At 37.6% G+C, this 25,979-nt stretch overlaps 1 protein-coding gene across 3 annotated transcripts in view; it reads left to right on the top strand.

Annotated features, from left to right (window-relative positions):
* Positions 1–25,979, top strand: part of LOC150078999 (uncharacterized protein KIAA2013 homolog) — a 349,674-nt gene that overhangs the window by 25,472 nt on the left and 298,223 nt on the right. For all 3 annotated transcript variants that reach the window (XM_090382754.1, XM_090382753.1, XM_090382752.1), the window contains exon 2: positions 20,060–20,133. In XM_090382754.1, coding sequence (XP_090238880.1) covers positions 20,072–20,133 — 62 coding nt within the window. In that variant the 5' untranslated portion in view covers positions 20,060–20,071. The remainder of the gene's footprint in view (positions 1–20,059; positions 20,134–25,979) is intronic.

Below are 25,979 nucleotides of genomic sequence, written 5' to 3'. Positions count from 1 at the left end.
GGGAGGTGAAATGACGACATGGTGGCTGACTATTGCTGGATGCTGCTGATGAGCAGCTTTAAAGTAGAAGGATCTGCAAGAAAATCAAGGAAATGAAATTTTGACCCATCATAAATCAGTTTTTAAAATGAGACGTGAGTGTTTAATGTACATTTTACCACACTGCCCTTTTTAATAGTGTTTTCAACATCTTTTTATCAGACTTAAATATGAAATTCTGATAAAATTAGCATTTAGTTATAATTTCAGTACACACATTCTGCCAAAATTAATAGAACTTTGTCAACAATCATATTTTTTTTGTGATTTTTGAAAAAACCTGATGTGCTGGAAACAAACAGAAGTCATTTTTCAAAACTGCACTAGAAAATAATGCATAGTTGTATAATTTTCTATATTTCAGTCATATAGAAGGAGAAATAATTATCTGTGGGCTCTGACATGTGAGAAGACCCATGTAGCATGGATTATGCCATCTCCATTGCTCATGCACCAGTGTGTTATATTGATTTGTGATGCTGGCAAGTGACTTTTTTTTTAAGCATTAGTAAGCCTTGTCAGTGACTCTATTGTCGGGGAGATGGATAACATATTGTACAAAAAAGATAGGTGGAATAGGACCAGGGTAAGTCTGCCAAGGTCAAAAGTTGATGACGTAGAGCAGTAATCTTTTAAGGGCACAAAGGGTGATGTACACGTCACTAATGACATCAAGAGTAGGAGATCTGCAGATTTACTTAAGAAGTACAGGTCAAAGTTGAAAAAAAGTGGTGAGTTAAGGTTAAATTTGGAAGTATCTACAATTCTGCCCATACATGATAGGAGTGAGTATACGATGAGAGTCTTGTCATTCATTTCAGCCCTGGAGAGATTGTATAAGGCTCATGGTGTAAAATTTTTTCAGCATTGTCTGCGCTTGTTAACAGGGGTGATTGCTGCTACAGGGATGGGATGCACTTAATAGAAAGGGTGCAAGAATATTTACTGATCCTTATCGAGGCAGTGTTAGGTGGGTCGGAAAACTGCTAGTTTAGAGGGATTTACAGAATAATAGATTAACAGTAGCCACATGAAGAGATGAAAGTGATTCTTGCACTGCTTCTATTGGAATGAGCAGCAGCCTGAAAAGCAATGTTCTGGGGATTTCAAGGACTTCTGGGAGTCATCATGGAACAAGTAAATACATATGCTGTATTAGGGTAACTAAGAATAAAAACAAGTGCATATATACTTGCATGTACACCAATGCTACGAGTCTAGTAAATAAATTTGATAAATTTGAAGTGCTGGTCAAGACATCAAAGGCAAATATTGTTTGGATATCAGAGCCATGGTTACACACAGATATAAGCAGTGTAGAATCGGAATATGCGAAGTACAATGTGTACAGGAAGGGTTGAGGGTTATGCTGTTAGTTAAGAAACACAAAATCTAAGGAAGTACATCCTATTGACAATGATGGACAATGCAATGTTGAGTCAGTGTGGTATGACATAAGCACTGGGAAAGGGAAAATGACAGTAGGTGTGTTGTTGTTGTTATTTGGTTTTTAGGAGCATTAGCATTTAAGGCCATATTGCTCCGGGGATATGGGGTGGTCATTCCCTGACCTTTCCGCATCCTCCATATTGTCACGGGCTCGAACCTCGGTCTAATCAAGAAGCGTGTGCTACGCACTGCTGCTCCTGCCCACCTGGCTATGGAGGTGCCTACAGTAGGTTTGTGTTATAGGCCTAATGACTTTGATGCCTATAATGAACAATTGTACAGAGGAAAGAATGGGCCAGTAAATCAGAATGTCTTATAAATGGGGGATTTTAACTTCCTAGATATTGAATGGAACTTGTTGGTTGGTCACTCTCACACTAGCAAGACTTTTGTGGATTTATTGGATGATTGTTTTCTACAGCAGCATGTTCAAGAGGAAACTAGAGGGAATGATACTCTTGATCTGATTATCAGAATTGATTATTCATGCATTAAGAATTTGCAGATAAAGTAACCACTAGGTGGCAGTAATCACAGTGTGCTGATGTAGGATTTATTTAAAGACGTAACTACCATCAAGGGTAAAGGGAAGGGATTTTGCTTTCAGAAAGGTAAGTACAGTGGGACCAACTGATAATGTTATCTACAGCAAATTCAAAATGGGGAGCATTCAAAGAATTAATCTTGGAAGCTGTTAGGCTTTTCATGCCAACTAAGAAATACTGTTCAAGGTTTAGGCCTAAATGGATGTCAGATGACTAATGAGACTCTGGGCAGAGAAGAAAAATGCATGGGAAGCATATAAATTATCAGGAGACACAGAAGCCTATGGTAGGTATAAGCTAGTCTGTAATAAAGTCACAAAGGAGGTTAGGCAAGCAAAGACAAATTATAAGAAATCTTTGGAAAAAGTTTCAAAGAAAAAGAGCAAACCTTCTTTACTTATATAAACTCTAGAATGAAGGGGATGAATCAGGTTGGTCCACTTGACATTGATGGTTTGACTGTTGTTGATGATCCTGCTCAGGTAGCAGGATCATCAGGTGTCAGCTCAGGTGTTAACAAACTGAACAAGTATTTTACATCTACATTCACACATGAGGAATTCTGTAGGGAAGTGAGGGCAGAAGCTTATTAAACTAACAGGGAATTAATGATTTTGTAATAACTGAAAGCAAAGTGGAAGGGAAATTGTTGAAGTTAAACATAATAAAGGCACCTGAGGTGGATGGGATCTATCCAGTTAAATTAAAGAAGGTGGCAAAGGAAGTAAACAAATTCTTAGACATAATTATTGGAGCACCCTTGGACTCAGGGAAGACTCCCATGGACTGGAGATATGCAAATGTATCCCCAATTCATAAAGGGGGATCAAAAGGTGACACACTACTAATTACAGACCTGATAGTTTAACTTCTGTTCCCAGGGGAAAATAATAGACTCACTGATTAAAGAAGCAATGCAGGATCATCTAGATAAAGCTTCAGTTATACTTCAGACCCAGCATGGGTTTGTTAAGCCAAAGTCTTGTCTGACCAATTTGGTTGGATACTATGATGTGGTCACAAAGGGAAAAAAAAAAATTTTGATATCATATAATTGGATTTTAGAAAAGCTTCTTTTGATACTGTTGCACATGGAAGACTGCTATACAAATTGGATCAGTATAGCGTTAAGGCCATGTTGCTACAATGGACGAAAGGGTGGTTGAGTGGGAGACGACAGAGATTGGTAATCAATGCTGATGCTATCGAGGCAGTGTTAGGTGGGTTGGAAAACTGCTAGCTTGGGGGGAGACAAAGACCAATAGATTGACAGTAGCCACTGGCAGAGGTGAAAGAGATTCTTGCACTGCTTCTATTAGAATGAGTAGAAGCCTGAAAAACAAGATGCATGGTATTTCAGAGACTGCTGGGAGCCATTGCGGTACAAATAAACACATGGGTTGTGTTAGGGTAGCTAAGAATAGAAACAGGTGCAGGTATACTTGCGTGTACACCAATGCTAGGAGTTTAGTAAATAAATTTGATGAATTTGAGGTATTGCTCAAAACATCAAAGGCAGATATTGTTGGGATATCAGAGACGTGGTGTCACACAGATATAAGGGATGCAGAACTGCAATTTGGGGAGTACAACGTCTACAGAAAGGATAGACAGGATAGGAAGGGGGGAGGGGTTATGCTATTAGTTAAGAAACACATAAAAACCAAGGAAGTGAAGCCAGTCGACATCGCTGGACAGTGCAGTGTTGAGTCAGTTTGGTGTGACATAAGCATTGGGAGATCAAAATTGAGAGTAGGAGTGTGCTATAGGCCTAATGACTCTGATGAGTATAATAAGAAACTGTACAGGGAAATAGAGTGGGCCAGTAAATCAGAGAGTCTTATAATGGGAGATTTTAATTTCCCAGATATTGACTGGAATTTGGGGGCTGGTTACTCACACACTAGCAGGGCTTTTGTTGATTTATTGGATGATTGTTTTCTACATCAGCATGTTCAGGAAGCAACTAGAGGGAGTTATACTCTTGATTTGATTATCAGCAGTGATTCTTCATGCATTAAGAATCTGCAGATAAATGAACCACTAGGTGGCAGTGATCACAGTGTGCTGAAGTGGGATTTACTGAAAGAGGTAACTACCATTAGGGGTAAAGGGAAGGGTTATTGCTTCCGTAAAGGCGACTACGATGGACTGAGACAGTATTTAAATTCTATACAGTGGGACCAACTGATGATGTTACCAACAGCAAATTCAAAATGGGAAGCATTCAAAGAACATATCTTGGAAGCTACTAGGCTTTACATACCAACTTAGAAATATTGTTCAAGGTTTAGGCAAAATGGATGTCAGATGAACTAATGAGGCATATGGCAGAGAAGAAAAATGCATGGGATACTTACAAATTAACACATGACACAGAAGCCTATGATAGATACAAGTTGATATGCAACCAAGTTACAAAGGAGGTTAGGCAGGCGAAGGCGGATTACGAGAAATCCTTGGCAAGGGATGCAAAGAAAAACAGCAAAGAGTTCTTTACTTATGTAAACTCTAGAAGGAAGGGGATGAATCAGATTGGTCCACTTGATATTGATGGGTCAACTGTTGATGATCCTGCTCAGGTAGCTAACAAACTAAATGAATATTTTGCATCGACATTCACACAGGAGTTATTCAGCAAGGGGAATGCCAGAGGTGTATTCAACTCTAGCAGTAAGCTAGAGAATCTTGAAATAACTGGGAGTAAAGTGGAGGAGAAACTGTTGAAGATAAACACAAGAAAGGCACCCGGGGTGGATGGGATCTATCCAGTTATATTAAAGGAGGCAGCAAAGGAAGTAAGCAAACCCTTAGCCATAATTATGAGAGCTTCCTTGGACTCAGGAGAGGTACCCATAGACTGGAAATGTGCAAATGTGACCCCAATTCACAAAGGAGGATCAAAGGCTGACACAAGTAACTATAGACCTGTGAGCTTAACTTCTGTTCCAGGAAAATTAATGGAGGCACTGGTTAAAGAAGCACTGCAGGATCATTTAGACAAGACTTCAGTTATAGCTCAGACACAGCATGGTTTTGTTAAGGGGAAGTCTTGCCTGACCAACTTGATTGAATACTATGATGCAGTCACAAAAGAACTGGATGCAGGGAATAACTTTGATATTATATACTTGGATCTTAGAAAGGCTTTTGATACTGTTGCACATGGAAGACTGCTACACAAATTGGAGCAGTGTGACATTGGAGGCAAATTGCTGCTATGGATAAAGGGGTGGTTGAGTGGGAGAAGACAGAGAGTGGTAATCAATGGACACTGCTCATCATGGACTAATGTTATTAGTGGAGTCCCTCAAGGTTCAGTGTTGGGTCCATTATTGTTTTCTGTATTTATAAATGATATTGATGATGGTATATCAAGCTTAATGTCCAAGTTTGCAGATGATACAAAGGTTGGCAGGGTTGTCAAGGACACTACTGACACTACACTGCTGCAACAGGATCTGGAAAGGTTGAGCAGATGGGCTGAGAGGTGGCAAATGAAGTTTAACATTGACAAATGTAAAGTACTACACATGGGAAACAGCAACCCCAGGGCAACGTATCAACTCTGTGGTACTACACTGACAGTGGTAGAGAATGAAAGGGACTTGGGGGTGGTTGTGCAGGCAGATATGAAGTTCTCTGAGCAGTGCAGACGGGCTGCAAGAGTAGCTCATGGAGTATTGTCAATGATATACAGGAATTTTTCCAGCAGGGATAAGGAGGTGATTATTCCATTGTATAAGGCAATGGTCAGGCCACACCTAGAGTACTGTATACAGGTCAGGAGGCCTCATTTCAAGAAGGATGTAGAGCTGCTGGAACGAGTACAGAGAAGGGCAACAAGATTAGTGAATGGAACAAAGGGGTGCTCTTACGAGGAAAGGCTTAAGTTTTGCAAATTACAGTGTCTGGAGACTAGGCACCAGCGAGGTGATCTGATAGAGGTGTATAAAGCCTTGAATGGTTTAAGCATGCTCAATGCTGATGGGATTCTTCCTCTAGCTCAGAAAAATCACCTGAGAGGGCATAAATTCAAATTGAGGAAAGACAGATGTAGGATAGACGTGCGGAAATTTGCCTTTAGCCAGCGGGTGGTCGGTTGGTGGAACAGACTGCCATCCCTTGTGGTGGAGGTTGATAGCCTAAATAAGTTTAAGGCTCAGCTGGACAGGTATTTTGAACAAACAGAGGGGTGAAGTGGAAGTGGGTTTTTTTTTTTTTTTTTTTTGGCTGATGCTGCATAAGCTTGCTTTCTTGCATCAAATGCCTCTACTAATGCTAATGCTAATGCTAATGGACACTGTTCTTTGTGGACTAATGTTATTAGTGGAGTCCCCTTGAATTCGGTATTGGGCCCATTGTTGTTTTGTATATTTATCAATGATGCAGGTATATTTGATGAAGGTATATCCGGCTTAATATATAAGTTTTCAGATGATACAAAGGTTGGCAGGGTTGTTAATGACAAGAGTGCTGCTGCAACAGGATCGAGAAAGGCTGGACAGATGGCCTGAGAAGTGGCAACTGAAGTTTAGCATAGACAAATGCAAAATACTGCATATGGGTAGAAGTAACCTCAGAGAAATGTACAACTGTGCAGTACTACACTCAGGGTGGTAGAGAATGAAAAAGACTTGGGGGTAATTGTGTACTCAGATATGAAATTTTCTAACAGTGCAGACAGGCTGCCAGAGCAGGTCATGGGGTTATGTCAATGATATACAAGAATTTTGCTAGTAGGGGTAATGAGGTGATTATCCCTTTGTATACGGCAATGGTCAGGCTGCGCTTTGAGTACTGTGTACAGGTCTGGAGGCTTCATTATAAGAAGAATGTAGAGTTGCTAGAAAGAGTACAGAGAAGAGCAACAAGATTGATGACGAACAAAAGGATCCTCTTACCAAAAAAGGCTTACGTTCTGTAAATTTCAGCATCTGGAGAGCTAAGTGATCTGATTGAAGTGTATATAGCCTTGAATGGTTTGAGAAGGCTCAGTGTTGATGGGATTACCATTAGTAGAGGCATATGATGCAAGAAAGCAAAATTATGCAGCATTAACCAAAAAAAAAAAAAAAAAAAACTTCCAGTTCACCCCTCCGTTCGTTCGAAATACCTGTCCAGCTCAGCCTTAAATTTATTTAGGTTATCAACTTCCACGACAAGGGATCTGTTCCACCAACCAACTACCCGCTGGCTAAAGGCAAATTTCCACACTTCTATCCTACATCTGTCTTTTCTCAATTTGAACTTATTCCCTCTCAGGTGATTATTCTGAGCAAGAGGAAGAATTCCGTCAGCATTGAGCATGCTCAAACCATTCAACGCTTTATACACCTCTATCAGATCACCTCGGCGGTGCCTAGTCTCCACACACTGTAATTTGCAAAACTTAAACCTTTGTTCATAAGAGCAACTCTTTATTCCATTCACTAATCGTGTTGCCCTTCTCTGTACTTGTTCCAGCAGCGCTACATCCTTCTTGAAATGAGGCCTCCAGACCTGTATACAGTACTCTAGGTGTGGCCTGACCATTGCCTTATACAATGGAATAATCACCTCCTTATCCCTGCTGGAAAAATTCCTGTATATCATTGACAAGACACCATGAGCTACTCTTGCAGCCTGTCTGCACTGCTCAGAGAACTTCATATCTGCCTGCAAAATTACCCCCAGGTCCTTTTCATTCTCTACCCACTGTCAGTGTAGTACCACAGAGTTGATACGTTGCTCTGGGGATGCTGTTTCCCATATGTAGTACTTTACATTTGTCAATGTTAAACTTCATTTGCCACCTCTCAACCCATGTGCTCAACATTTCCAGATCCTGTTGCAGCAGCATAGCGTCGGTAGTGTCCTTAACAACCCTACCAACCTTTGTATTGCCTGCAAACTTGGACATTAAGCTTGATATACCATCATCAATATTATTTATAAATACAGAAAACAATAATGGACCCAACACTGAACCCTGAGGGACTCCACTAATAACATTAGTCCACGATGACCAGTGTCCATTGATTACCACTCTCTGTTTTCTCCCCCTCAACCACCCCTATATCCATAGCAGCAATTTGCCTCCAATGCCACACTGCTCCAATTTGTGCAGCAGTCTTCCATGTGCAACAGTATCAAAAGCCTTTCTAAGATATATAATATCAAAGTTATTCCCTGCATCCAGCTGTTTTGTGCAGCATTAAAATGGTCAGAGCAAGACTTCCCCTTAACAAAATCATGCTGTGTCCGAGCTGTAACTGAAGTCTTGTCTAGATGATCCTGCAGTGCTTCGCTAACCAGTGCCTCCATTAATTTTCCTGGAACAGAAGTTAAACTCACATTTCTATAATTAATTTTGTCAGCCTTTGATCCTCCTTTGTGAATTGGGTCACATTTGCACATCTTCAGTCTATGGGTACCTCCGCTGAGTCCAAGGAAGCTCTCATAATTATGGCTAAGGGTTTGCTTACTTCCTTTGCTGCCTCCTTAGGCCTAAACCTTGAACAATATTTCTTAGTTGGTATGTAAAGCCTATTAGCTTCCAAGATAAGTTCTTTGAATGCTTCCCATTTTGAATTTGCTGTTGGTAATATCATCAGTTGGTCCCACTGTATAGAATTTAAATACTGTCTCAGACCATCGTAGTTGCCTTTACGAAAGCAATAACCCTTCCCTTTATCCCTATATCCTGAAAGAGGCCTCTAAGGTCGGGAAAACTCATGTCTAAAAATATATATAAATTCATACACCGACCATTGAATAAAATTTAATATGACTACAATCTTTACACAAAAATATTTACAATAAACTATTGCGGAATGCTAAAAACTGTAATAAAAGATCATTTACAATAAAATTTGCTAAAATATAAAACATTAAAAGCGCTAAAAACCTGAAGCTTTCAGGAGCGTCAGCTCCCTTCTTCAACAGTGAAATGACTTCCTGCAACATCTCCTTAAGTAGCAGGCTCACGGTACCTCCACACGTGGTATTTCTCCACGTGGTTCAATCGGCACATGGTCAGAACTGGAAGCGGAAATGTCTCGGGAACGTGGCAAAGAAAATCGTTCATCCGACCTTAATATAATTGTTTCAAAGATAGTATTAATACATATACCTCTATCTCTATTGATGGTATTCCTACTGGATGAGCTAATCCGTAAATCCTCGAGCCATTTACGCTCCCAGTATCCATGAGCACGATCCAAAATAATAGCGTCCCTTTATCCCTGATGGTAGTTACCTCTTTGAGTAAATCCCACTTCAGCACACTGTGATCACTGCCACCTAGTAGTTCCTTTATCTGCAGATTCTTAATGCATGAAGAATCACTACTGATAATAAAATCAAGTATATTACTCCCTCTAGTTGCCTCCCGAACATGCTGATGTAGAAAACAATCATCCATTAAATCCACAAAAGCCTTGCTAGTGTGTGAGTGACCATCCCACAAATTCCAGTCAATATCTGGGAAATTAAAATCCCCCATTATAAGACTCTCTGATTTACTGGCCCACTCTATTTCCCTGTACATTTTCTTATTATACTCATCATTAAGCCTATAGCACACTCCTACTCTCAATTTTGATCTCCCAATGCTTATGTCACACCAAACTGACTCGACACTGCTCGATTCTTCCTCTTGCTCAGATTACAAACCTGAGGAGGCATAAATTCAAATTAAGGAAAGACAACTATAGAACAGATGCAGAGAAATTTGCCTTTAGCCAGCAGGTAGTTGGTTACTGGAACAAACTTCCATCTGTCACTGTGGAAGTTGATAGCTGAACAAAATTTTAGACAAAATGGATGTGTGAAATGGATTTTTTTTTTTTTTTTCCTGATGCTTTATAATCTCTCTCTCTTCCATCATATGCCTCTGCTAATACTAAAAGCATATGTTTTTTTTTTTTTTTTTTTTTGGTTGTACATAATTTCAATTGTGTTAACTTCTTGCTGCATTCCATCCATTATATATTTTATCTTTGTTATTGTTGATTTTCTTGTAAATTTTGTATTTGATAATTTAATGAGGAAAATGAACATTAGAGAACTGAAGCCGAGGGTTGGAGAGAGGGAATGAAAATTGTATGAAATATTTGGCAACTTAGTATAGTTGCCAGTTCCTTAAGTTTAAGCATGCCATTTTCAAGTTCAGATTTTGTTAACATATCTCCTGTTAATGGAGTGATAAAAACAGCTTCTGTTCCATTTTCAGTGAATGTGATGTTATGTTATTATATGGCTTTTTCCCTAGAATGTATGTAAATTTACAAAAATATTTAATATTTACTAGGGGGACTTCGCCCCCTGCTCGCTTTGCTCGCCCATCCCCGCATGTTTTTCTATGTAAAATGTCAAGGTATACAGAGTAAGTCAAATCTTTTCTACATAAAACTCACCTGTTGAAACACACTGGTTTAAATCTAATCTAATCAGGAAGTGTCATGTAATTATTTACCTGTGCTTTTGTAGTACGCAGCATTCTCAAGGTCAAATAAACATCACAGTAAAATCCAAAGCAGTGTACACTCTCCAACGTAGCAGCAAGCAAAACAGTGGGAAAGCAGTGAGTGCCAGATGCCACTGCTTTCCCTGCCCACTAAGGTGTCCTCCTTGGTTGATATGCCTAAGGTGTTTTTTCCCCACATTTGCCGCTGTTTTTAAATCTGGAACTTGTTTTCCCATTTTAAAACAGCGGGATGGAGGGATAAACATCCTACCTAAGCTAAGCTCCCCTCCTCGACGACACAAAACAATCAGAAAAGGGAGGTGCCTTCACCTGTCAATTATTGCTGTCTTCCTTGCTTTCATCGAATACCTGCCAGTGTATACTATACTGGACTTCAGCCAATATCACTGTGTAATTATTTACCTGCGTTTACATAGATCACTTAGGAAAAGGCCTTTTGCTTCGGGTTCCATAATACATGAGGGATATTGTTGCATCTGAAAGAGCAGGACTAAAATATTTTAACTGAAATATTTACAAACTGTACAAATTTTTTAAATATTTACAAAATACTAAACCACAGTACTTACAAATGTACAATATTAATTAAAATACAAAAAATGTTATGATGGAACATCAACTGTTAGACAGTGAATCACATGCACGAGGTTGGTGAATGTTATGGAGGCAGTTGTTAATAATTAATTGCATTTGTAGTGATGTAATTGCCTCACCCTCTTCTCCCATTGGCTCAAAGAAATATCACTAGGAGCAAAACTTGTTTAATGTATAGATAGATATTGTATATCACAATGTTTTAACCCATGAAGCTGACCCTAAATCAGAAATTACAAATCTTTAGAAATAAAAAAATTTAGAAATATTTATCACAAAAAGTTTCTTTGGTAATATTTTCATAATAAATAACATTTAAAAAATTATTTTTTTGTTAAAAAGTAATCTAAAAAAATGTGTTTTTATGAAAAAATTTCAGGACTGTCTTCGCTACCTCTTTCCTCTCTCAAAACATCTGCTGGTCAGAGATTTTGAAGGCAACTTCAATTACATTAGAGCTAAGGAAGCTGTTTTGGCTTTCTTTTGTTTTATACTTCTTAAATACTTTATATCATACTTAAATGTAATGCCAATATTGTATCTGGCCAGTGATGCAATTTGGAGGGGGGGGGTGCATATGCGCTCCTAAAAAGAAAATTGTGCTTTTGTAAATTATAACAATAAAAATATATTTCATCTGCTAAGATGGCAGCAAACATTCAGTGTTATACCAGTATATATCAGTTTTATATAGAGCGAGACACACATTTCACATGAAAATAAGGTTTTTTTAAACTCCCCTCCATATTCCTGGTTGCACCACAATAACTAACAGTGAATAACCTTCAACTTTCCTTTGATTATGTGCATTCCTGTCTCCTAGAATTGTTTTCATAGCCTTGCAGTGACATTCTTGTCTTCAATGAACACATTGAAGAATTTGCTGACAACCACATGTAATTGACCAATCTTAATACTTCTGACAGATTTCCATCAGTGATGGAAATCTGTCAGAACTATAATGCAGTCCTATATATATAATGTTCTATAATGTAGAACTATAATACAGTCCTGCAACAGAAAAACCTTTCAAATATGCTCTCTTGCCTAGCAAGAATAAAAGTGAAAAAATACCATCTAAAAATGGTGTAAATATTGTATGCTGTAGGCCATTTTTGCAAATTTTATGTACATTTCCTGAAAGAGCATGCAAAAATTTATATACTGCTTTTGTTTTTCGAGTTATACATATAAATTTTGTCTCAAACAGTAAAAAATGTAACTTCCTTAACTTTTGCACATGAATCCACTTATCAATATATGCAATATGCAGATTAGATCAATGAAAAAATTTGTGAGATGCCATTTAGAGTGTCCACATTTTAACGTTTTACCAGGCACTTTTATTTTTATGCCAGCCATTCAGTTATGGTTAAAATAAGGACTAGAAACAGTTGAAATCAAAATAATTTAATATTTCAACTTTGTAATTCTTCTCTTGATTTTTGCATTAAGATGTATGCAAGAGTAAATAATATATTTTAAAAAAGTTAATTAAAATGTATTATAAAAAGACTACAAAAGGGACTTAAAAAAAACAAACTACAAAGCTTACAAAGGCAGAGGGAAAATAAACTGATTGTACTTAAAAAAATTACTGAACACAACTTTATGCATTATGTTCCATTAATAACTTCCAGATGTTAATTTCTTTCTGTTTTATATATTTCCTAGACTGTGTCAGCATTAGTATGTTTTTGCAGCATATAAATTCATTCATTTTACAAAATGTTGAATATTTAATGTATACTACTCAATAGTCCAGCAGTATGTATTTAGTTTTTAAGGAGATTCAGTTGCAGAAACCATATCACACTAGTTATACCTCTTGTTTAAAAAATATTCAACAATCACAAAACCCATAATGGACGTAGCATTTGAAACACTTTCATTTATTTCTTAGGCAAGTACATTACACATTAGACCAATCCAGCAGTACAGGTTAACATTTTGGCTTAAGGCTTAATTAAATGGCTTAATTAAAAATAACAAATACTCTTGAATACTCAGACATTATAAGTAGAAGAACTGAAGCCTTTCCTAGTAAGACCACCATTTTATTTGTCTTACCAATCTTCCCTGCACTCATTTCAACAGATCCACATCCTTCCTCACCTATATTAGCATTAGCATTAATTGAGGCATATGATGGCAAGAAATCAAGCTTATAGAGCATCAGCCAAAAAAAAAAAAAAAAAAACCTTCCCATTTTACCCATCCTGTCACTCTAAATATTTGTCTAGTTCAGCCTTAAATTTATTTAAATTATCAACTTCCACAACAACAGATGGGCGTTTGTTCCAGCAGTCAACCACCCACTGGCATACTTCTGCACAATTATTCTACACCTGTCTTTCCTCAATTTGAATTTATGCTTCCTCAGGTTCTTAACCTGAGCATGCGGAAGTATCCCATCAGCATTAAGCCTGCTCAAACCATTCAAGGCCTTATAAACCTCAATCAGATCACCTCACAGGTGCCTAGTCCAGATGCTGCGACTTCCAGAATTTAAACCTCTCCTGGTAAGACAACCCCTTTGTTCCTCTCCCCAATCTTGTTGCCCTTCTCTATACTCGTTCTAGCAACTCTACATCCTTCCTAAAATGAGGCCTCCAGACCTGTACGCAGTACTCAAAGTGTGGCGCGATCATTGCCTTATACAAAGGGATAATCACCTCCTTGTCTCTGCTAGCAAAATTCCTATATATCATTGACAAAACTCCATGACCTGCTCTGGCAGCTCATCTGCACTGCTCAGGAAACTTCATATCTGATTGCACAATTACCCCCAGGTTTTTTAAATTCTCCTCCCTGAGTGTAGTACCACACAGTTGGTATGTTTCTCTTGGGTTACTGCTATCCATATGCAGTACTTTGCATTTGTCAATGTTAAACTTCAGTTGCCACTTCTTAGCCCATCTACCTAACTTTTCTAGCTCCTGTTGCAGTAGCATACTGTCTTTACTATCATTAACAACCCTGCCAATCTTTGTATCATCTGCAAACTTGGACAATAAGCCTGATATATCTTCATCAATATCATTAATAAATACACCAAACAACAATGTGCCCAACACTGAACCCTGGGGAACTCTTCTAATAACATTAGTCCACATAGAGCAGTGTCCATTTATTACCACTCTCTGCCACTCAACCAGCCCTTTATCCATTGCAGCATCTTGCCCTTAATGCCATACTGCTCCAGTTTGTACAGCAGTCTTTTATTTGCAACAGTATCAAAAGCTTACCTGAAATCCAAATATATGATATTAAATTATGTTTTGCATCCAGTTCCTTTGTGACCACATCGTAGTATGCAATCAAATTGGTCAGACAAGACTTCCCCCTTAACAAACCCATACCGTGTCTGAACTAATACTGCAGTCTTGTCTAGGTGATCCTGCATCATTCTTTTAACCATCGACTCCATTATTTTCCATGGAACAGAAGTTAAAATAACATGTCTGTAATTATTTGCGTCACCCTTTGAACCCCCCCCCTTCCACCTTTGCAAATTTGGGAAACATTTGCACATCTCCAGTCCGTGGGGACCTCCCTTGAATCTGTGGATGCTCTCATAATTATATCTAAAGGTTTGCTTACTTCCTTTGCTGCCTCCTTCAATACAACTGGATAGATTCCATCTGCCCCAGGTGCCTTTTTTATGTTTAACTTCAACAATTTCTCCTCCACTTTGCTCTCCGTTATTACAAAATCATTTAGCTCCCTATTAGAGTTTAGCATATGCAGTACTAAAGATATGGCCTAACCATTGCCTTACAGAATGGAATAATCACCTCCTTATCTTTACTGTAAAAATTTCTGTATATCATTCACAAACCCCTTGAGTTTGTGAATGAGTCCTAGTAGTCTATCCGACATTAGCTTAGAAACTTCATATCTCACTGCACAGTTATCCTGGTCTTTTTCACTCTCCACTATCTTGAGTGTGGTACCACACAGTTGACATCTTAATACTGCTATTAGCCCCAGAGGCTCTAACATCTGGTGAGTATGGGCATGCACACCCAGGGTCCTGAGCTGGATATCATCATTCTTCTTTTTTTGGTGATTCCCTCCTACTTCTCTCTCTCTCTCTCTCTCTCTCTCTCTCTCTCTCTCTCTCTCTCTCTCTCTCTCTCTCATGGTACTCAAATTTTTTTTTGTTGGTGCAGCATAAGCCTCAGACTTCCTTGCATCATATGGCTAATAATAATACTACTACTAATAATAACAATAATAATAATAATAGAGACTCAGAAACCTGCTGACAGTAAAATTGAACGGAGGGAACACAGTTTAAGCCATAAACACCTATGCCGTTCCAGTACTAACATACTACTTTGGGGTCATAACACCAAGCTAGAGGATATCATGCAAAAGACAAGGACAGTGTTGACCAAGAGTCACCAACACCACCCGAAATCAGCAATGGAGAGACTAACAATAGCTTGGAAAGAGGGAGGAAGTGACCTGATAGAGCAACAGAAAACAGCGATAGTTAACCTGAAGAATTATTTCGAGAACAATGCAGCACCACTCCACCAGGCCATAAGGAAGACAGATAAGTGGTATAACCAGGGCTCCCACTCACAAATTTTAAAAAAACTTAGATTGCAACTTAAATAAACCCAAAAAAAACCTAGTTTTCATCATATAGTATAGCAACACAAATAAGATAAAACTTACCATGCAAAAATATCTTTTATTTAATTGTAATCAAAATTTTCATCCCATTCAGTTCCCTCCACATTTATTTTTTTAAGTTCTTTCATTTTTTTCAAACGTTCTTCGTATCTTTTATGACAAGTTCCTTGTATGACTGCTTTTACCAATTCTGATTTAGGTTTCCATGTATAGCAATTTTGATTAGATCTATTTATCGCCTGTTTTGCCATTAGTCGATTTTTCACAGTTACTGGTTTAAGGGAGTTTGTGGCTTTTGTTTTTATATGGTTTACTTGGGAGAAGATTCTTTCTATGCTTGCCGAAGAGCGAGGTAAAATAGTTAGACTGGTCATAAAGTTAGATAAAATCTCATATTTAGAATTATTAAAGCCATCTTTTACATTACGTAACAGATACCAAAACTCAGGGATGGTTTTGTAAGAGAAATCTAAATCTTGATTTAAACGAAATGATCTCCATTCATCATCTAGAAGATCTAGTTTGTCTTCAGAAACAAGGTGAGGGAACTGCATTGCTAAATGGAAAATTGAGGATGGCGAATTGGCACGATCATGTATCACTGCTGGGTCAAGAACATTGAGACTGGCGATAATTCCATCGTCATTTAGAGGAAATCTTTTTCTGATTTCCATAACAAAGTTCAACAAGAAATTTTAAACAATCATTTTTAAACCTGCTTTCACTGTCACCAAGTGGTGTTGAATTTAATAAGGCCACACAATGGCCTCCCAAATATATGCCGACCGGGCTAGCCGAGTGGGTAAAGTACCTGCCCAGCAACCCAAAGGTCGCGGGTTCGATTCCCGCCTCGGGCTTGGATCAAAGTACTGCAAAAACCTTGGGAGGTGCAATATGGCCACAGAAGCCGATGCGCCAACAACTACCAAATCAAAATCAAAAAAAAAAACCCAAATATATTTTATTCAGAGACTTATGATTTATTGCATTGCTTGGATCAATTTCAACCAGCTAGCACGAAGTAATGACTTCTTCTTTTATGAAAAAACTAAGAATATTTTTATACTCAATTGAAACCATTGAATGAAGTAAGTGCAATCTGAAATGCTCAGATTGAAATTCAATATTCAGGCAGTTTATTTTCTCCAGTACATATCCTAAAAACAACAACATATGCTTAGTTCCTTTGGTGATCATAGTATTGTAAATATTCCCTGCACCGTCGATTTTGTCAATTTTTGCTTGAGACTGAAAATAAAGAACTAACGCATCCCACTGCTCAATAATAATTTTTATTACATTGCCACGGGATAACCAACGTGTTTGTGCTAATTTAGGGATTTTATGCTTAGCAGTATCTACAACATCTTGAATCATTTTGAACTCTAATCTTTTACTACTGTGGGAAAAATAACAAGAGATATCTTTTATAAATATTTCTAGATATGATGGTAGTACCTTGACTGAATGACTAGCACATAATGCAAAAGAATGGCAAACACATCCCATTATAAATACTGATGGTACATCCTTTTTTAGCAATGACTGGAACCCACTCTTAGTACCCATCATAGTGGCACAATTATCACTTCCAAAGCCAACAAGATTACTTATCTGAATGTTTTTTTCTATGAAAAGATCTTTTACAGCTTGATAAAGCCCTTCTGAAGTACCATTTTCGACACAAACAGTGTCAAGTAACACATCTACAACATTAAGTTTTTGAATATCAAAATATCTAACAACAACAGCTAGAACTTGCGATAAAGATAAATCTGTACTTTCATCTATTATCATTGAAAACTTGTTGTTTCTGCATATGTTAGAAATGTATATTTTTTCATGATAGGCTATGCCATCTTGTATAAGATAAGAGACTTTAGTCACCTTCATCTGAACTTGTTTTGCAATATTGCTATCATGAAATGCTTTCTTACATGCTTCTATAAGGTGATCACATTGTGCAAATGGAATATTATGCTCAGAAATGAGTGCAGCAATTGTTAACTCTGCCTTTGCTACTTCTTCATTCTCCGTAGGTTTACGTTTTGTGAAGAACGTGACTAACGTTGAACTTGTCTTAGCAATATTTGCACTTTTTTATGTTTAACTGTATTTTTATGCGCTAGTAACATCGATTTATTGGCATTCTTTAATTTCATTTCACAACAAATACAGTAAGACGCACCTTTTTCATTACTGTCTTCTTTCAACCAATCCTTTAATCCGGATCTTCTAACCATTCATTTCTAAAATTTTGAGTATACCACCATTTACTCATCTTTCTCTGTGGGGAACAAGTTTCAGACATTGTGGGCAATTTGTGGGTATGGCTAATTAGCAGTTATCTTATTTAAAATGTTCTATAAAATAAAAAATAAATCACTAATCCATTAACATAAAATAGAAATAGTCACTAAAATTTAAATTTATTATATCACTGTATGTAGTACACGCATAAATGTAAAAATCACACCAAATAATGCAATAATACCACGAACGATCACGAAAGACTGTGCAGTAAAGACTACCTTCCGCCTGCTCAATAGGCTGCGCATTCATGTTAGTAACACGAACATGTATGCTTACATGTATGAACATGTAAGCGTAATTTCATAGTGTAGAACCCTGCGAAAACTTTTAAATCCTTTTACATTTGTAGTATTTTTTACAAGCACTTGAGATATTACAAATTATGATCAGTATTGTTAGAATATAAAATTAAGAAAATTGTAAACTGTTATTAAATGTATTAAATTTTATTGTATTTACAAGAAATAAAAATAAATTTTGATTTAAAATTAAAAATTACCAAAAAAAACTCAGATAATGAGATATTTTTGTGAGAAAAACCTATCAACCCAGATGACAATCAAAAAACCCAGATCTGGGTGGAAAAACCCAGGAGTGGGAGCCCTGGGTATAACCCACTCAACCTAAACGAGGAGGCCCCCTCCCACCCAGACGGCATAAAAAACAAAGCTAGAAAGATGGGCAAAGAAGACATTCCATGGCAGACACTACAATGACCTCCATCAAGATCACATCGATAACATTGCTTCCAACGCATGGCTCACAACCGGGATGCTCTTCCCTGAGACTGAAGGATACATGCTGGCCATCCAAGACCAGGTAATCAACACCAAAAACTATAGAAAATACATCGCAAAGGAGCCCGGAATATCAGATGACACATGTCGATGATGTGTCATCTGATATTATATACCCAGACTGAATACACTCATAGACACAACCAGGTAGCCAGGATAATACATCAAAAGCTAGCGAGGAAATACCAGTTGACCAAAGAAAGTGTACCATACTACAAGTATGAACCCCAGGCAGTACTAGAGATGCCAATGCACAAGCTGTACTGGGATGTGCCATAATAACAAATAAGACCATCCCACACAACAGACCAGACATAACCCTTGTTGACAAGATGAAAAAGGCTACCTACCCAATTGACACTGTGGTGCCCAACACTAGCAATGTCCAGAAAACCCATGAGGAAAAAATTAGAAAGTTCACGAACCTGAGACATGAGGTCAAGGAGATGTGGCATATGCAAGAAGTATCAACCATCCCAATCATCGTGTCAACCACCAGTGTGGTGCAAAGACCCTACATAGCAGCCTAGCAGCCTAGCAGCAATAGTTCTCCCAGAGTACACCTACAAGGAACTCCAGAAAGTCGCAATCCTAAACACCTGTAGGATAGTCAAAGAGTTCCTCGACCAACAGTAACTTTCTTATTCCAGACATTAAAACCACCCTGAGAAATAATATAAGAGCAAGAGTAATAATAAGTACCTTTCATATGTCAATGTTAAAACTTAAGAAATTTGTCCCTCCACTGCCAGGTTAAATAAGAGGCAGTATACTTCTCCCATAGAGCAGTTTTGCATTTTGTTTACAGTTGTGCAATATCAAGGCAACTCATGGTGAAATGCCTCCACAGTATGAGATCAATACACTACATGGCATTGATATACTTTGCTCACAGCTAGATACAAAAAGAGTCTATGCCTAATATGTATAATGACTTTTTATAGCTTTCACAGCTTGATGCTTTTGCCCTAAACTTAATTATGTCTACTTTTATTTTACAATTTTACCTTCTCCTTTCATTGATTTCTTTTGCAATTTCATTTGTTGCTATTTATAAAACAGATACAGACAATTACTGTTTGCATCAACCTTGATGAGTGATATGTATGAATATGTTAAGAAACAAAGTATATTGAAAATAAATATTTCTAGCTTTTATAAAAAAAATAAATTATTCTCAATTTTATATATATTTTTATTTTTAGGGCATCTTGATAATGATTGTAGAGTTCTTTGATTCCTTCAGAAGGTGTAAAAGATTATTAGAAATATGTATATTGTAAGTATAAAAATAATACTTTCCTTTTTCTTACTATTTATGTTTTTTCATATTCTGTCTTACAATTGATTGACTTCGTTTTTCTCCATGTCATTGCAAGTGATCTGCATTTATCAATTTTTCAGATTTTTAGTACTACTTTACACTATGCAACACTGATTTTTAACTTAATTTAATTTTAGATAATCACTGTGTATTTATGTGCACTCTGTGCAAATCATATCCATATTGTTGTATCATATGCCATTTTTGTGAACAGTATAATTTATTTAAATGGAACAGCAATGTTGCACCAGACCTTATTGGTTAGTGTTCAAGACTTGCAGAATAAAGAACAATGCTAGAAATTTTAAAGCACCTTTACCCATTTTACAAAATGAATTATAATCTGCTATGTTCCTGATAACGGTTTTAATGAAAATTTGACAGAGGTGAAAAACTATGAAAACTGTTAGCAGCTTTCCTGCTGTGAACTCAATAAACAAAAAATGTGGGCTCATTCAGGCTCCTCATCTATGCACGTGGTAAGTGAAGTGCATATGCTCTCTGTTAGCCCCATTTCGATATTCATGACAGAAAATACAAACGTATATAATAAAACAACAAGAGCACTTGGTCAGATGTCTAATATTTAACAACAAACAGCAACAGCAAAACTGCTTATTTACAAATTTCTGTAACCTCTCTTAACATAAAATTTTATTTTTAAAATATTCCAACTGTATGCATCTTTAGACAGAATATGATAAAAATTTCATGAAGTGTTAAAAGTCACTTGGTATTAGTAGGGCTTTTAGACAAATGATAACTTCATGAGAACACGAGTTTTCAAATTTTGTGATCCTACAGTCAGAAAGCCTAATGAATGACCCATTCCCTAGGCTTTCCCACTGCAGCTGCCAAGTTGTTGTGTTTTTTTTTTTTTTTTCATGGCATTAGTACATCCATGACTAGGTCATGGATATACTAATGCCACTATAACACTGTAAGGCAAATGTCATTTATTTGAAAGAACCTGGGGCTATTAGCCATACACTTTTATTAACCCGCAATCAAAAATTTCTATAGTCCAATTTGTTTGTGTGAAATGGGCATTATGCAAAATTAAGAAAACTTCTTATAGCAAATAAATGTGAATCATTTCAATAATTTACACATTCACAAGTCCACAGCATAAAATTACAGCATCATACTTTGTTAGCAAGATTTCACACCTAAAAGAGCTCTTATGAAAATTAAAAATCATGTATTGCTTGAAAAAGATTTTAACTGGTCTGTACTAGTATACTCTTTGATTAAAATTTTACAGCATTACATCTGACATAAAAAACAACTCTGATCAAAATTAGAAAGTCATACTGCTTTAAAATGTCTTAACAATGGCATAATATCCCGCATAGGGGAACAAATGTTAAAGCTCACCATCTAAAATAAACATGATCACTAATGCTGTTTGAATTAAAAAACACTTTCTACATTAGTCTGCTATGAAGAATATCCATTGTTATCCTCACTCTACTTTCACTCAATAAATCCCTGATAAACTTTGGGATCTTCACAATAATCCCAGTATGTTCCAGCTTATAAAGCAGCTCTTCATGAGGGACCTATGAAGGGCTACTGTTAATTAAAGCTTTACTAAATTTTAAGTATGAAATGTCAAAATTGTTTCAAAGGTGTATATATATATATATATATATTTATATATATGCCCTGTGGCTTCCTTGTCATAATTAACCAGATTTTTGAGGTTTCCTTTCATCCTCAATGACAGTATATTGGTTTCGCTACTTTTCATTCATTTGTAGAAATTCAGGTTTAAGTCCCATCATACACTGAAAAAATTTCTGAATGCCTTTTCAATCAGAGGTACAGTTAACTGATCTCATTGGAGGGAGTAGAGTTTTCCTGTTAGTAATATAAACTTTTCTAGCCTGTACAACCTGCAAATTGGCATGTACAGACATACATAGTACAGATATACTGTAATGGTCCTTGAGATTACCACTGACATTCTCTCAGATATGCCAAACAAGCTGTACTTGCTACCAAGGAGTCTAAAATGCTGATGGAACTGATATTCGGGTGACACTCAAGTCAAGTGGACTCAATTTCGGTGAAGTCCAGACGGTTTATGACAGCCAGATCGTCTGCTTGCACCTTCACGATAGTGGGACTGTTAGTAATCCTGGGTATAACCCCATGTGCAAGCACACTGTGGGTGACCACCCAGGTGTAAACAAACAAACATAAACAGGGGTCGAAAAAAAGTACACCAGGCTCAGTGAAATGTGAAAACAGTGTTTCTTGTTGTTTTTCACCATTTACAGTTCGTCATGACTAGGAAGGCATATGACGTGTTGTCTATGTTATTGATATCATTATCTCTATGCGACAACCTCAAGGACCTTGAGGTTGTTGCAGAGATTCTCTCAGATATGCCAGACAACCTCTGCTTGCTATCTGGGAGTCTAAAATGCTGATGGAACTGATATTCGGGTGATGGTCAATTCTAATCTCAACAATGTCCATTTCCACTTGCAGTCTGCCAAACCCCATGTACCTTTTCTGACAGAATCTCAGTTATCGGTTGACTCAACTACTGCTCATTTCAATTGTCCATATTATTTGCTGTATGATTCTTTTCACCTCAAAGGTGGTACTTGTTTGTATATCCGTTCCGATATTCGCTTTCAGAGACTTGGTAATTTTGAATCTCCTCTTTTCTTTCTTCTCTGGCTTAAAATCTCTCTTCCTCATTGTGTCAAATTCACCTGTTGTCTCTACTGTTCTCCCAACTCCACTAATCACTTGATGCTCTTTGTCTTCTTCTCTTTGCAACTTGACTTGCTCCAGTCCAACTTTCCTAACAGTGAGGTAATTTTCCTTGGTGATTTTAATGTTCACAACTTCAGCTGACTTCCGTTTTCTAGTCACACCGACCCAGCTGGTCGAGATGCTGAGGCTTTTACAATTAATAATGACCTCTCACAGAATGTTCATTTACCTACCAGAATACCGGACAATCCTAACCATACAACCAACACGCTTGATCTTTTTTCTCACAAACAACCCTTCTAAATACATCATCGAAGTGAGTGGTCCTTTAGGCACTTCAGATCACAACTTGGTGATTGTCTCTTCTCCAATGGAGCCTTTATCTCATGGCTATTCCCAACCTCATGTCATTCGGCATTACAAGAAAGCAAAATGGGATGACCTGCGAGATTTCTTTTCTTCCTTTCCTTGGTCGGATTACTGTTTCAAAACTTCTGATGCCAACGTTTTCTTAGATCGTGTCAGTGAAATCATTCTTGTAGGAATGGAATCCTTTATTCCACACTCCACTTTAAAATCTCATCCTTTATCTAAACCTTGGTTTTCCAATAAATGTGCTAAGGCTCTTCAAGAGAAGAACGTTGCATATCGTAATTGGCTTGTTCCCATTTCTTCAGTTTCATTTTCTGACTGCTTCGAAGCTTGCAACAATTGTAAAGCAGTTATTAATCAGTCCAAACTAGATTTTGAACAGGCTAAGAGTAGAAAACTCGCTTTTTGCCCTAATGGTAGCAGAGCATTCTGGTCTCTCGCCAAAACTATTGGCCACAACTTTTGCCCATCTATGCTCCCACCTCTGTCAAAACCAGATGGTTCTGTTGTCACTTCAGCCAAGGATAAAGCTGACCTGCTAGCATCCCATTTTTTCTTCCAACTCATGTATTAATGATCTTGGTAAAACACTTCCCACCATTCCCAACACGCTTTATTCAATGCCTCCTGTGGTCTTCCATCAAAAGGATGTCAGAAGGATTTTGATGAATCTTGATGATAAGAAAGGTCCAGGTTCTGATGGTATTTCTCCACTTGTTCTCACAACCTGTGCTCTGAACTTACTCCTGTTTTTGCTGCCTTTTTTTCACTTTCTTATTCCAAAGGTGTTTTTCCTTCTACTTGTTCCTTCTTTTTTTTTTTGCATTTATAGATGAGAAAAACTCATTCCTAGCTCTTTTCTCCAGCAATTTCTCATACCCAACTGTCATTATTCTTACTCAATCCGTAGTATTGTCACCAATCTGCTTATTGTTCATAGATGCCAGTGTCATATAATTTGTATTTATTCTATGCTTCCTTTTTTAACAGTATAAGATCTCCTGTCATCTGTTTGGCACTCTTCTTTTGCGATACTTTGCTACATCAACAAATACATTTTTGGCTTCCAGGATAACTCAGATGTTTCCTGCACAGTATTTGTATAACTACCCTTTACAGTTCCCTGTTGATAGAGATTTAAGAAGTTTCTCAAATTGCTATACCCCATCCCCTTAAATTGAAACCCTCTCCTTTGCCTACCAGAATTTCTTTGGACTCTACTATATTTTATAGCATTGTGATAGCTATCTGCTGGTGGTTACTATGTTGTCACATCTTTGCTAATACAGGTCGACCATCACTAATCTGGCCACCGGTTCCACCTCTAATTCGGACATGATTTCAGATTTCCCGGGTCGGCGCACCAACTGCAGCTACTGTTTTGGTGGCATTGGTTGCAACATCAGCTGTTGGAACGAACTCGTAAACACTGGCAAGCCATTCTCACTTATTTTCTGCATTTATTATTATTATAACCTGCTCACATTTAGACCCAGCTATGGTTCCAAATTGCTACACCCAAAAACTTAACAACATCAAATTGCCCAACTAGTACTGCCTTTGTTTTGGCTGACCCCTATCTATATTGTGTTTTTTTTTTTTTTTTTTTTGGTCCTTGCCACTGAAATCTCAGGAAATTAGGTGACAGGACCTTCCAGAGTAAATAACTATAATAGTAGTGTACCTGGTCTGCCTCCACAGGGCAGAGTGGGGCAACGTTGGGTCCCATTAGGGGCCCAGCAACTAAATGACCAGATGAACAACAGTACACGACACTACACAAATACACAATCCATATACTTTTAAACCTCTGACATTGACAGTGTTCTGTTTCACACCCACAATGTATAGCACGCGGAGATGGAGGGAACTCCTGGTGCTGTTTGACGCTAAACACACTCTACTATGGTTCCAATGCAAAAAGGAAGTGCCTCTCATAGTGTAAAGCGCAAACACCGTACATTGTCCGTAACAGATAAAGTTGAACTTCTGAAAAAACTCGACAGAGGTGTGTCTGTGAGAAGTTTAACTCTACTTTCAGATCCTCTTATTTTAGTAATTTTCTTTTAGCCATTCCTTTTTAGACTTTTTTTTTTTTTTTTTTTTTTACAACATACTTGTACAAACTTTCGGAAAAACACAACACAATATTATGGATAATACAGCGTGCTAACGAACTTGTTTTCACAAAAACTCTAACGATACTGACAAACTTATTGCAACTTTAGAGAGTTTATTTTATCACACTTAGTTTCATTGCAATGCTCGCCCAGTGTGCAATAAACCACAGAGTACTACTCTGTGCAATAAACTAATCACAGACGACCTTCGTACGTATGCCGTAATAGCGTCACACGTATGTGGCCTACACAGCTTCTCAAGAAATAAAGTAACCTACTGGGCCACGTCGGCCACATACAAAGGGTACTAGGAAAGTTTTGCAATATGACGCAACAATGAATCACAGGAAGCTGCTTGTTGCTGCATGTTGAGACATGTTCATACGTGCATAGTAGCCGCCGCGCCAAGTCGATGGGCTCAGTTATTCATTAGTAGTGAGAGTGTAAAGTGCTTGCGATGGCATCGTGGTCACGAAATGAGATAAGGACAGTTTTGCGGTATAATTTCGTGCGTGGTTTAACCATAGACCAGTGCTTAGAAGAAATGACTCTTGCACTAGATGATGATTGTCCACA

The sequence above is a fragment of the Mastigoproctus giganteus genome, chromosome 10 (assembly GCF_048544385.1).
Source record: "Mastigoproctus giganteus isolate SK-2022 chromosome 10, ASM4854438v1, whole genome shotgun sequence".
Lineage (NCBI taxonomy): Eukaryota > Metazoa > Arthropoda > Arachnida > Uropygi > Thelyphonidae > Mastigoproctus > Mastigoproctus giganteus.
This window is presented reverse-complemented; position numbering and strand designations above follow the sequence as displayed.